Source organism: Macrotis lagotis, chromosome 3, assembly GCF_037893015.1.
Source record: "Macrotis lagotis isolate mMagLag1 chromosome 3, bilby.v1.9.chrom.fasta, whole genome shotgun sequence".
Classification (NCBI taxonomy): domain Eukaryota; kingdom Metazoa; phylum Chordata; class Mammalia; order Peramelemorphia; family Peramelidae; genus Macrotis; species Macrotis lagotis.
The window spans coordinates 282,821,927-282,835,613 of NC_133660.1; the positions used below are offsets into that span (position 1 = coordinate 282,821,927).

Sequence of the window (13,687 nt, forward strand, 5' to 3'; positions counted from 1 at the left end):
CTCTTTGTGCCTCAATTTCTTACTTTGTAAGGCAAAAGATTGAGAGGTCTCTATGACAGAGTAAAGCTGGGGTCTTTAAGGAATGTCACTGTTCTTGAAGTCAGTTAGAGGGAAGGAGTTCAGGATTCCCCAAGGTTGGAGATGGTCAAGGTGTACACCTGGTCCAGGCCAGAGGTCTTAAGAACATGAAGGATAGATACTCTTCTCTGACTGACCCAGATCCCATGCTTCCATCTAGATTCAGCAACCCCAATCACCTTCAAGCATCTGTCATTGCTGCTCACTTGCCCAGACACACCCCAAGGTCCCAAGAGCTCTGGCCAGGCAGGAAAGCAAACACTGAGCTTAAATACAGTATTTTCATTTTTCTTCTCCTTTTCCATTCATCCCCAAGTCCCAATTAATGCCCTCCCTGTACTTGGCTCGCTGACTGCGGGCATTCTCCAGTTCTGTTCACTCCGTCTCCCACAAAGGCTGCTCCACTGCGATCCTGGTCATCTTCCTGGTCTTTGAAGACCTGGGAAGAGACAGTTGTCCTTTGGCATCTAGGCTCCCCTTGGGCTTACTGTTGCCAGAGCTGCCTCCTTGGAGTACCCCTTCAGTCTGGGCTGGCAGCAGGAACCCCCATTACTCCCAGGAGGGTTTCTCATTCTATAAGGGGGTTGGGCAGCAGCATTCTAGTGGGCTCTGAAACTGAGGGTCTCCTCTTTCCTCCATTTGCATCTCAAGCACTTAGAAAGATCCCATCAAGTTTCTCCAACCAGAGTTAGTCACATGCCCTCCCAGTCCTTTGGGTAGCAATGAGGTGGCTGCCCTGCTATCCAGTCAAACTAGGAAACCAAGATAAATTAGGAGATGATGGGGGAAGAACCTGAGCATTTCAGGCCCGGGGACCAGAAAACAGGAGGCAGAGTGTGGTGACCAAGAAGGTGCTGACTCTTCAAGGGTTCTCATCCCACTAGTTGGGGGGCCCCAGAACTCCTCTGTGGCCCTCGGGCACCCCTGTGAAGTGAGCTTGCTTAGACCCTCTAGACCTCCAAGGAAAGTCCAGTTCCCTACCTGTGTTTCGAGGGGATTTCCTCAATCTCATCTTTCAGTGCTTCAGCCAATACTTGCTCCTCATCCAAACCCTGGGCAGAAAGCACCTGAGAGAAGCGTCTGTTCGCTGAGAGCCGGGCATTGGCCTGTTAGGGAGAGGAGAGCCCCTGAAACCAGTGGGAGGAGGGAGAGGAATGCTCCCTCTGTCTGGGCTGAGGGCTCCCCTTCCCAGTCTGGGAGGCTCCTCGAAGGCAGGAAGCAGTTGCAGTTTAGCACTTCATTTTAACTGGGCAATAGTAGGGCCTCAATAAAAGTTTGTTCTCTGATACAAGTGTTGTGGGGGAGGCGTGGGGTGACAGGCCTAGGAGAAGGGCTGGTGGAGGCTTGGCCCCAAGTGTTCTACAGGAGGAGCCCATTCTTTGCTTTCCCACTAATCCTCCTTATCCTTCCCACTCCTATCTGTCCTGGGCATCCCCTTTGACCCTGCCACTTGGGTGTCTCACCCTGCGTGGTCAGTGAAACCCAGCTCCCCAGCACCCTCATCTCTAGTCCCACAGCCACTCTTGAGAGCAGGTCTCATTTCCACCAACCTTTGCCCTCCCAGTAGGTGACTTCCTCCATACCCTTCTCCAGTCCCTGGACCCTACCTTCCTACTCTATAAAACAAAGGGATTGGAATAAGATTGCCTCTATGGTCCCTCCTAACTCCAAAGCAATGAAGCTGCAACCCTTTGTATCCCTGCCAGCACCATCTTCTGCCTCCCATTGCCTACCAATGAAGAGTTCCAGCCTTCCTGAAGGGCTTTGAATGCTTTCTGCCCTCTGGCACCATCCCACCTTTCTGACTTGATTCCCATTCTTCTTCTCCCAGCTCTCTGCACTTTAGCATAATCAGACCAGTCTTGGGCCTGGCCCCTTCCCAACTTAGTTCACACTTTTTTGTCTGCAGTGTCCTCCTTCCCTTTCATGTTTCCTATCATCCTGTAAAACCCAGTTCAAAAGTAGTCTCCTCCAGGAAACCCTTTTCCACCAAATTGGTAAATGAGTGAGAATCTGAGACCCTTATTTTATAGATAAGGAAACTGAGGCTGAGCAGGCAGAGATAGATGATGAGAGGCATTGCCAGAGAGAGATCTTATCCTCAAGATCTTGGTAGCAGTGGAATTTTGTAACATTTGTAACTTATCCCCCTCCCTGCATACAGAAGGGGCCTAATCAATGTGCCTTTTGTTTTGGGCTGACACTGAAGGTCTAGGGGTATGGTGTTGGGGAGAGAGGGCCCCAGATTTGGGCAGATCTATTTCTCCCTGGCTTCACTGCTGCCAGGTGCTGAGGGAAGGAGGGCAAACAAAGCTGAGGTGGGAGCCCGTACTTGCATGACCTGCTGGAAGAGGAAGGGGCGACTCTGCACCCGCTGATGAATACCCTGAAGCTCAGCCTGGTACTCTGCCAAACGCTGCTTCTCCTGCCGCCTGGCTTGGGGAGATAGGGCAGGGTTACCAAGAGTTGCGGCTCAGTCTCTGAAATGATCCTCCTATGAGAAACCGAGGGCTTGGCCAGACTCTGGGGATGTCTCCAGTGACTTGAGATCTTGACCAAAAGGGAAGCCAGGGCCACATGGCAAAGAAGCATGTGGGGCAGGTTTTGCAGTTCATCTCCCAGATTCTGCATCTGAACCCTGAGCTTGAGGGAGGAAGGCCTGAGGCCAAATCTACTCTAGTGCTGACTGAGTGACCCTGGGCAAGTCACTGAATCTCTGCCTGCTTCAGTTTCTCCCTCTGCAATACTGAGAAGCTTTTGCAGTGGTATTCCATTCTGGGCCTGTTTCTATGGCAGGGAAAACAACCCCCTGAAGAAGGTAGCACTCTCCCAACCCCAGGCAATAGTCAATCAGTTTTGAGACCAATGACCACATTTTATTTCTCTGCTCTCTTGATTTTTTGCACGCAGTGATGTTTGTTGAATGGATGAATTGTGGAAAGGAGCCCCAGATTTGGAGCCAGAAGTCCTGGAACTGGATTTCCCTCTTTCCCCCCAGCTCCTCCCTGGCTGTGTGACCTTGGGCCGGATGCTGCCTCTCTCTGAATCTCAATGACCCAGAATCAGGGCGTGGAAACACAGCTATAGGCCTAGGAACTTGTGCATTCTGCCCTTGGCCCTGCTGCCGCCACCATTGAAATGGGCCTGGACCCACGGTGCCCCACTGCTGCTGGCCTGGACAGCCCTGACCCTTTTGAGAGAACAGTGGGACAAGGGCTCCAGCTGAAGAGGATACTGATCCCTGAAGGGGATGTCAGACGAGGTGCAGGGCTCTTGGTCCCACTCGCAGCCAGATGGTGCAAAGATTGGATTTATGGAGGGGGAAGGCAAAGAGCCATCTTCCTCCTTCAGCCCCTAACCAGCCATTGTGCCCACCCCAAGCCTTCTGCTTCCTCTACTCTGTCAGCTTTGTTTCCTCGATGGCTCTCTTCCTCCCCACCCTCAAAGAGAACCCTGGGGGAGGCAATCTTTCATACCTCACCTGGACCATTCCTACCTCTGGTTTTGGTAGCCCCTAGCTCCAACCTACATCCTTGTCCAGAGGACTTCCCCCCATCCTCCTTTCTTCCCAACCAACCCCCAAATGAGGTACTGCCCTACTCCATCTTTCCTCTCTGGAAGTCTTCCACCCTAGCTATCAGCTACCCCTACCCCCAACCCCAGTACTTTCCCTATTTCCCTCCTTATACCCCACCAGAGTTTTTCTCCAATTTCCCCAGCTTCACCTCCCCCAACCCAGAATACACTCTGGCCCATCCAAATTTTGAGCCTTACTCCAGAGCCAAATCAAACCCTCTCCTCCCCAGCAGCCTTCCCTACTTCCCTTCTATGACCTCCCGAAGCTTCTACCTTAGCACCCCAGACTTTAGCAGGGGCTGGTCCCTCTTTTCTCCCCACTTGTCCTGGAGCCCCAAGCACAGGCTCCTGGGGGGGCAAGCTGTGCCTCCACTTCCAGAGAACCTCTTCCCCGACCACCCCCAGTGGTGGGCACCTGAGCTCATCAAGCTTGCGATGGCCTGTCCCAGAACCCTGGAGCCTGGAAGGCCCATAAGCAGCCAGGCACCGAGCCACCTGCTTCTGGACCCGCTGCTCCTGAGCTCGGCGTTGCTCTGCCCTGGTCTGTTCCTCCCGTTTGTGGCGTTCCCAGTCCATCATCAAGGTCCTGGGGAAGAAGGCAGGGGAGGAAGTGAGTCCCTACCCCAGGATCTGGGCCACCCCTCCAATTCCTCCCACCCAGATGCCCATCACGGTATCAAGGTTCAGAGAGAGGAAGGCCTTGAAGTGCAGCTGGTGAAGACCAAAGCTGAGGACCACCACTACCTAACTCTCAGACCATTCTCCTTTTCTTAAGTCTGCAGGGGCACTGCATAAAGGCAAAGACCACCGAGGGTCAAGGTTATAGGTAGAAGGGAATATGGGCAAGGAGGGGTCAAAGAGGAGCAAAGTCAGTGAAGATGGGGGCCAAGGAACAAGTTCTCCCTGGGGTGAGGACACACTGTATGGGCTAGACCCCCAGGGGGCCTTTGCTTTTGTCTCTTACTGGACCCTCAGGGATTGACCCATCTGCCTCCCTAATCCTAATCATCTGCCTTTCCCTCAGTTTAGCAATTTCTTGGATTTCCTTCAGAGCCCAGTTCAAGGGCCTCTATCTTTAGGAGGCTCTCCTTGAGTTCTTCCCTTCCCTGTCCTCTCACAAAGGAAGGGGCTCATCCAGGAGAGTAGAAGGCCTGTCTTCTCTGCTGCCTCCAGAGAGGCCCCAGCTTTCCCCACTGAGACACACACACACACACACACACACACACACACACACACACACACACACACAAAACCTCTTCCTTCATCCAACCATCCCCTTGAGCTAACAACCTCTCTTTCTCCCTCTTTTTGCTAATATTCCCAGGAAATGCTATTGGCCATCTATCGGGATTCTAGCTTCTGATTTCATTGAGCTGACACTGCTCTCTCCAGGTTCCAAGCTCTTCCTTGCCAGATATGATGGCCTTTCCTCAGTGCTCATCCTTTGGGGGTCCCCCTGGATATTTGCCCACCCTCTATGCTCCTGGATATTCTCACTTCTCTGGTCTAGCTCTATTCTCATCTCTCTTGATTCCCCAATATATAACTTCTCCATCTTCATTCTTTGTTGAGCTCATATCCCAGTCCCCTAACTGCCCTATCCAAGGGTAATCCCTAAGACTCTTCTTTTCTGCCTTGACTCTCTGTGGGTTCAATGACCCTTAGCTCCAGGCCCTAGGCTCTTCCCTGAGCTCCAGTTACTCAGCACCAACCTCCAGTCATTTCTACTTAGACATCTCATGGGCCCCTCAAAGTTAACACATCCAAAGCAGACTGCAATCTCTTTCCCTCAAATTGATCTCTCTTATCTAGAATTCACCAACCTCCCTCCCAATCACCCCCCAAGTAGCCTTCCTGAGTCATCCCTCTCCTCTCCCCACAATCAGTTGCTGTCTTGATTTTCCTCCTCTACATTTCTTCCATCAGTCACTCTCACTACTTTCATAGCCAAGCCCCTTTACCAGACCCTTGTTGCCCTCCCTGTCCTAGGACTCTGCCCTCCCTGCAGCTGCCACAGTGATCTTCTTCTTTATTTTTTTTTTAGGTTTTTGCAAGTCAGTGAAGTTAAGTGACTTGCCCAAGGCCACACAGCTGGGTAATTATTAAGTGTCTGAGGCCACATTTGAGCTCAGGTCCCCCTGACTCCAGGGCCAGTGCCCTATCCACTGAGCAACCTAACTGCCCCCCCCCCCCCACAGTCCCACAGTGATCTTCTAAGCTATGCTCCCTGTCTCAAGAAGCCTCACCAGCTCCCAACTGTCTCTGGGATCTAATATATACTCTCGGGTTGGCATTTAAAGTCCTTCCCATCTGGCCCTGGCCTTGTGGCCCTTGACCACACCAAGGTCTGATCAACATGGTGACATCTGTGTGTCTTGGCACTTATACCATGGCTCTCTCCTCATCTCCTCCTCATGGCATCTCTAGATTTATTCAATTTTTTTTCTTAAAACACTCGGCCACCCACTGCTAGTGCCCCACCCCCAATCTTTACCTTGTATGTTCATTGTATGTAGCTTGTATCTAACTATATCTAATGTTATATCCTCCCTCTTGCTGAATGAAGCTCCTTGAAGGCAGGGCTTGTTGTAGAGAATGCCACAGCTGGGCAAATATTAGACTCTTGGTCAGTACTAGATTGCAATTAATTTAATTGTATCCTTCACTGGGGCAGGCCAGCCAGCCTGCAAGCATTTAGTAAACTCCTACTGTTTGCCAGGCAAAGGCCAAAAATAAGATTAAAAGATACCAGTCCCTCTCCTCAAAGAGCTCAGTCTAACAAGCAATGAAAGTAGGCTCAGGTCATATAGATCTTGGGCTGAAAGAGACTTCAAAGGGCTGGAGAAGGTGAGGATCACATCAGTCATGCTAGCCATGAGGGAGGCCAAGCCTTGAGTGTGTAATCCTCCTTCCCAAAATTTTGGGGGCACTTTGGGAGGGTCTGCACAGTGGTCATGGCAGAGCCTCCCACTAACCTTGGGAGGCAGATGGTAGAATACCTGTTTTACAGATGGGGAAACCAAGACTTCCATCATTGGCAAGCAGTCCTCAAATAGTTATTAATCCCAGTGGGGTTGATCAGCATTGGGGTACAAAGACCAAACTTACTGTGAGCCACTAAGGGTCTGGGACAGAAACTGAACTGAACCTAGAACAGACTCTATTCCCTTCCACCCTGTTGGCTCCTGTAATGTGAGTCTCATGTCATGAATCTCATGTCACTTTGTGGATCTAAGGCTCTGTGGAGCCAAGAGGGCAGGATACCTGCCTTCCTTGGCTATGGTAGCCCCCAGCATGCCAGACCTAGCTCACCGAGCTCACCACGTGAGCCTGTCAAGCCTTTTGGTTTGAGAAGAGAGAAGGTTGGCTTTAATTGAATGCCATGGAAATTCTGAGCCATATAGTCATTGAACCTTATAATCCTAGGGCAGGTAGGTCCTATCCAAACTACCAAGGTGTCGCTGCCTTGGAATGGCTTGGCATTTTTAGGGAACTGAGGTTTAGGGCCGGGCTGGGTGACCTTGGCAAGTTCCCAAACACATTCAGGTCTTAGTTTCTTTAACTTCAAAATGAGAGAGTAGAAGGCTTTTCCATCTGTCTGCAATGCTGTCTTTTCACTCTGTGTGGGTATGCATATTTATCTCTATCTATTATAGGGGTACTAGGAGTGTGGTGATTCAGTAGTGGGGTAAAGCACCAGATGAGAAGCTCTTCCAACCAATGTGGACATATTGTACCTCTGTAAGAATCGGAACCTCTGAATGACCAACCAATGAAAGGGATAAAAATTGGGTGACAAATGATGAATGAAGGAGCAGGTGTCCTTCATTTTCTTCCTGATCCATTGTCCACTACCCACTTGCTATCCAGCCTTGTGGGGGCGGGGAAAGGGAAGGGACAGGTACCTGGTGGCCTCTCGTCGCTTTTGGAAGCTTTTGGTGGTACCACTGGAAGGTAGAAAGGTCTTAACATCCTCCCAGGCCTGGAACTTCTCCCCTCGAAGGTGGGTGATATCCTGGGGAGGCCAATGGGAGGCTGGCAGCAGAGGAACAGAAGTCAGGGGTCCCTCTCTACTCTCCTGCTCCCACATTTACCCTGTTCTCGCCATCCTCCCCCAACAATACATCTACATCATGCCTGCCCAAAGGTAGGCCTAGCAGAGGGACCAGGAGATTCAAAGGAAAGTTGGTTTCCAGATAAACTGTCCCCATATGTCTCTGCCCTTTGAAATAGGCTGTGTGGCTTAGTCGGGGATAAACCTGGATTTGGGGTCAGAGCCATAACCTGCTGGAACAGCACCGAAGACAAATAGGACCAAAGAGGTCCTAAGCTCAACTTTTGGGATCAAATTCCACTAAGTAGAGGAGAACCTTGGGAAAAGAGCTCAGATTCAGAACATTGGACAGAGATGCTAGGACAACAGGAAGCCACTTCTTGGAAAGGAAGGCCAGGCTGGGGAGGAGACTCCTGGTAAGAATTGAAAGGGTTATGTTGCCTGGTGGTTTCTTAGTTTAATGAATTATTTTGGCTGATCAGCTTTCAATCCACAAATGTTGATGGCCAACTGGGGAAAAGCCCACCCCCCAGCTGATCATTCTGAGGGGGTCACTGAGCCCAACCTCCTCCTTTGACCAGAGAGGGGATGGGAGGGGTGGAACTCACAGGAGATCCCAAGCTCCTTGGCCTCTTCCTGCAGATGTTTCTGTAGCATCTCCATGTCCTCTGACTTTACCAACTTCCTCTGGAGCCCTCTCAGGAAGGTGAAGCCAGTCAGATGGAGGGCCTTCCACCTTCTAAGCTGGCTTCTCTCTTCATCTCTGTTCCTGATCATCAGAGGGACAGACTTGACTGCTCTGAGGTTCTACCCCGACTCCCTTCCAGCCTCCTCCCAAAGTCTGGCCCCTCCCTACCCACCTTCAGTTTTCCCAATCTTTCCCTATGGGCCCAGGTCCTTGGAGTGCCAACCTTTTCTCAACAGACAAAAAAGAGGGCCAAAGGCTGAAATCCTTCCTGCCCTCAGGCCCTTCCTCCTCCCTGTCATCCTGGTCTTCTTGCCCTTCTTGTTCCTGGTCATCCTGACAGTCCTGGCTGACTGTCTCAGATTGAGCCCAGCTTTTCAGCTGCTTTTTTATGTCCTGACACTGAGTCTCCGTTTTCCAATAGAATGGGAAGTTGGCTGGCTGGGGAGATGGGGGCACAGCCTTCCACCGGGACTTCCGAGCTGTCCTGGTAGGTGGCGGGGCTGCAGTCTGGGCCCTCTTGGGCATCACAGTCTGGTGGGAAGAGATAGGGGAGGCCAGGGGAAGGCTCCGGCCATCCACCAAGAAGCTCTCCCAGGCCCACTGGAATGGGAAGGAGGTCTTCCGAGGAGGTGGTGGAACAAGGCTGGGGATTGGGAAAGAGGTAGCCAGTCAGAAAATTGGCATCCCTGAGCCCCAGGTCCCCTCCCTGCACCCATGGTTACTTACTCTTCAGCCTCAGAAGACTCATTTCCTTTCTTGCCTTTGTTGGCTGTATCTTTCCTTCTGACATTCCCTGCACTCCGAGCCCTAGGTCGACCTTGAATCAGCACCCCATCTCCACTCCCATAAGCACCCTGAAGGAGAAAGTGAGGGAGCCCAGATGAGAAATTACCTTTCCTGACCAACATAGATCATAACAGCAAGTCATGACACTACATCCCAGAGTGAGCAGTTCCATCATCAGCCTGATGCTCTGAAAGGGGAAGAGGTATCCCCAAAGTCATACAGAATGTTGGGTCTGGGGACAATGAGATCGTTAAATTCCTTACATCTGACTTTCTACTGACATGAATTATCTCCTTATACACATCAGTGACCTTGGGGCCTAGAGACAGGATTCTTGGAGCCCTAATCTTTTCTCAGGAGATGAGCCCACCAAGGATCCTTCCCAAACCCTTAGGGGAACTTGCCCAGTTTCTCCCCTTGCGCCTCCATGGACCTAGGCATTCTGTTGCCCAACTCTAGGGTCTTGGCAGTCAGAAGCCACCTACTTGTTGGGCCAAAGGTACACCAGACAGGATTCCCAATAGTCCAGCAGCCATTCCCTTTTCAGATGAGGCTGAAGAGACCCGAATCCGGGCATCTTGGTTAGGTTTCACTGCAGAGGCAGCCAGAATTGACTGTTGATGGGTTCTTCTTAATATTCTTCTTCCCCATCCCCCCTTTTCGGAACTTCTACCAGCCTGGTCCTGAACTGTCTCTACGGAGACCAACAGGCCTCTGGAGAAGAATGGCATCCTGACCTCTCAGAGCAGCCCAGGGCTGCTGGCCTCCCTGACCATGTTATCACATCTTGCTGTGTATCTGGTCATTTGTAGTACCCTGGGGTTGTCACCTCCATGAGGGCAGCATTGACCCAAACATGCTATCTATCTCCTTGAGTGGGGTAGGAACATCCTCACTTTAGGAGATCAATGGCTAAAAAGGGAAACTAGAGAAAAATCTTCATTTTACATAGGGAGAAACTGAGAGCAGAGGAAGGGAAGTGGCTTGACCAAGTCACAAGTAGTAAGTGGTAGAGCCAATATTTGAACCCAGGTCCCCAAGTCTAAATGTTTCCCATGACCTTATGCTGGGTTCTGAAGTAGTGCTTGGCCGGATGAAGTTGAATGGCCTGGAGAATCATGGGCAAGTACCTTCTCCCTCAGCATCTCAGTTTCTGTATGTGGACAAAAAGGGAGTTGGACAAAAGAATGGCTTAAGGTCATGTCCAGCTCCAACCCTCTTCCTGAAATGGGGATCCTTCCTCTGCTTGGTCTACTTCTGCCAAGCATGGGGCCCTGGGTATCTATTAGGCCCTCTCTCTGAGCTGACCTCAGACAGTTACAGCAGCAAGATGGTGAGTCTGGCCTCTGCCAGGAGAGTAACACTCTCTGGAGCAATAGGTCTGGGCATGGACCCCAAAGGGGCTCAAGTAGAAGCTGAGAGCTTGAGAGCTGATTCAAGCTCTCGGTGGAATCAGGTACGATGCCCTCCAGTGCCAGATATGGCCATTGGACATCTTATGTAAGAAATGGGAGGCTCCCACCTTGGGTGAGGACTCAGGATGTGACAGCCTGAAATCATCCTGGGGGGGGGGGTCACCTTGAAAAGACCTCATTTGCAAGTTTACAAAAATTCTCCCTGCCCCAACAAGACAGATAGTATAGATAGTCATACCAGTTGTCTTCTAATGTTACTTAACCTGTCTTTTCCATGTCTCTTTTTCTTATACTCAGAGCTGGAAGAAAACTTATCAGAGGCAGCAAGTCTAGCAACTCCCTCCCTGAGCCAACAGGCCTCCCCTTTTGAACATTGCTTACAGGTAGGCATTCATATTTTGCTTGCAGACTTCCAGTGATGAGGAGCTCACTATCTGTCTTAAGGCAGCCCATGCTGCTTTTGGATAGAAATGGGGGTTAGGAAATTAGAAGAGGCAGTGTGAAATGACATCCAAATGACCTGCCTCAATCACTCTTCTGTAACCTTGGGCAGATCCTTGACCACTCCAGGCTTCATTTTTCTCCCCTGTCATATGTGAGGTCACCTCCAACTCTGACTCTGTGAACCTATAAGTTCTTTTTGCAGACTTTATATTGAGCCCCAGCTGGACTCCCCAGTCTTATCCTGCCCTCCTGAAGGCTTCAGCCACCCCCCAGTTCTGGCATCTCCCCCATCCACTTTCCTTGAACAAACCTCTCCATTAACTCCCAAGTTTCCCTGGGGTTGCCCTATGTCAGGAATATTCTCCCTCCTCCTCATCACCTCCTGGGTTCCTTTCTCAGAAAACCTTTCCCCATGCTCTTGAATCTTGTGTCTTCCTTGGAGTGATTTTATGTAGTCTCTAGTTTATTGGTTCTCACCATTAAAGCAGATGCTCCTGAGGGCACAGGCTAGGGTTTGGTGTTTTGTTGATCTGGGGTTTTTTCATCTTTGTATTGCTAATGGTCTAGCACAAGGCCTGAGGTATAAGAGGAGCTTATGGGGAGGCTAGGTGGCGGTAGTGGATAAAGCACCAGCCTTGGAGTCAGGAGGACCTGGGTTCAAATCCGATCTCAGACACTTAATAATGACCTAGCTGTGTGGCCTTGGGCAAGCCACTTAACCTCATTTACCTTGCAAAAACCTTTAAAAAAAAGAGGAGCTTATGTATTAAATGCAGTGGACTTGACTTTGTGAAAGTCTTCCCTTACTTCAAGATTCTTTCAAATAATCCCAGCTAAAGGGTGTCTCCTTCTTGCTCAGATTTCCAAAAATTCTTTGAATCTCTCCTTGGTCCTGATCATTTCTTACCTTGAACACTCCATCCCCCACTCAGAGGGTCGCCTGGCAGAAAGAGGATTGGGAAAGTGGGCACCTTTGGAGACCTCTTGCTGGTGCCAGAGAGAACCTGTAGAATTGTTCATCTAGGATTAATGATGATGTTTGTCCTTCATTGTCAAGGAAGACCATGACATTGGGGAGGTGACGCCATGACAAGCTCATCAACTGGATTTGAACAAGGAGGTGCTGGGTTGTCATCAGACTCAGTTTCTCCTCCAGAGCCATCTGGGTCCAGTGGTCAGATATCAATCAGAAAAACTGGAGATGGTCCTGGATGCGAGGCAATCAGGGTTAGATTACTTGTCCAAGGTCACACAGCTAGGGTCAAGTGTCTGAAGCTGGATTCGAAATCCTTTTCTCCTGACTCTATCCACTACGCCATCTGGGATTAATACTCATAGAGATACCAGGATTTATGGTTGTGCTCAGCAAAGCCTTTAGGAATTGAACATCTAGCTGGTAATCGTGACAACCAGATTACAGAGAGAATGTTGAAAGTACTGGAGCACAAACTGTTTTCAGGGTCTGAAGCATCCTGAGAACATGGGCAAGGTACAAGCCATTCATCTTTTAAAAGAGGTTCCCTAAGTATCTACCAATGTTAGATGATGATGATGATGATGATTACAAGTCATAAATATCTTTATCCTTTCGAGGAGGTTCTCTAAGCACCTGTTAGAGTTTGAATGAGATGCTGCTGCTACTGCTGATGATGATGATAGTGATGACAAACCATTCATCCTTCTTTTTGAGTGTTCCTAAAGCACCTGCCAAAGTTAGAGTTTAAATGAGATGATGATGATGATGATTACAAATTATTCATCTTTATCCTTAAAAGAGGTTCTCTAAGCACCTATGCTGCTGCTGCTGCTGCTGATGGTGGTGATGGTGATGGTGATGGTGGTGATGATGGTGTTCTGCTTTACAAATATGACCTCTATTTTATCATCCCAACAACCCAGGGAGGGCAGCGCTTTTATGATCTCCATTTTACAGATAAGGAAATTGAGACCATTGACAACACTTTAGTAATGGAATCTGAAGCTGAATTGAGTTCAAATGTTTCCCGATTCCTGGTCCAGGACTCTGTGCACTGTGGTGCCTCCTAGTGGCCACTTAAAGAGATACAATGCGGTGCAGGGATCAGCCAACTAGACTTTGAAGCTAGATCTATATGACCTTAAATGAGTTGTTTAACCCTGCTCTGCCTCAGTTTCCACATATACAAAATGAGGTTTTAAAGTCACTTCTCTCTCTCTCTCTCTCTCTCTCTCTCTCTCTCTCTCTCTCTTTCTCTCTCTCTCTCTCCCCCCTCTCTCTCATCCTATGATATGATGAACTAGGCACCTGTTTCTTCATCTATAAAATTGGGATAGAATTTTCTTCATCATAGAAGCACTTTGCAGACAATGACTCCCACCCTCTTATTTTCCAGAAAAGACAGAAGAACAGAGCCCCAAGGTCTGGAATGTCTTCCTACCTGCCCTGCCACCTCCAAGTGAACCTCAAAATTCACCTCCTCCTTGAAGCCTACCCTGATTCCTCCTTATGGATGGTGTGGTTCTGGCTGATGAAGCACATGTGTTTTCTTGGTGCTGTTAGACCAAAATGAGCATAAGCAGCAGAGAATCGATCCCTACTTTGTTGTATCTCGGCTTCAGAGGTTGCACTGGGTGCACAATGATTTTTAAAAGGAAGATCCTGTATGA

General features: G+C 49.7%; 1 protein-coding gene across 1 annotated transcript; it reads right to left on the reverse strand.

Moving 5' to 3' along the window:
• Nucleotides 1–345: 345 nt before the first annotated feature.
• TSGA10IP (testis specific 10 interacting protein) lies at nt 346–9,928 on the reverse strand. Its single transcript, XM_074231032.1, has 9 exons — nt 9,668–9,928; nt 9,123–9,250; nt 8,620–9,039; nt 8,317–8,477; nt 7,560–7,689; nt 4,070–4,240; nt 2,411–2,510; nt 1,060–1,184; nt 346–517 (listed from the first exon to the last, which is right to left on the reverse strand). The coding sequence occupies exons 1-9, from the start codon at nt 9,911–9,913 to the stop codon at nt 454–456; spliced, it is 1,545 nt and encodes a 514-aa protein (XP_074087133.1). The 5' UTR covers nt 9,914–9,928; the 3' UTR covers nt 346–453.
• Nucleotides 9,929–13,687: the final 3,759 nt, after the last annotated feature.

Excerpts from the sequence above, each read along its gene's own strand:
- TSGA10IP (XM_074231032.1), bottom strand. The coding sequence starts at position 9,913 with ATGCCATTCTTCTCCAGAGGCCTGTTGGTCTCCGTAGAGACAGTTCAG. Across the intron at positions 9,251-9,667 it reads GTGTACCTTTGGCCCAACAA|GGTGCTTATGGGAGTGGAGA; the intron begins GTAGGTGGCTTC and ends TTTCTCCTTCAG. Across the intron at positions 7,690-8,316 it reads CAAGGAGCTTGGGATCTCCT|CCTCCCATTGGCCTCCCCAG; the intron begins GTGAGTTCCACC and ends CTCTGCTGCCAG.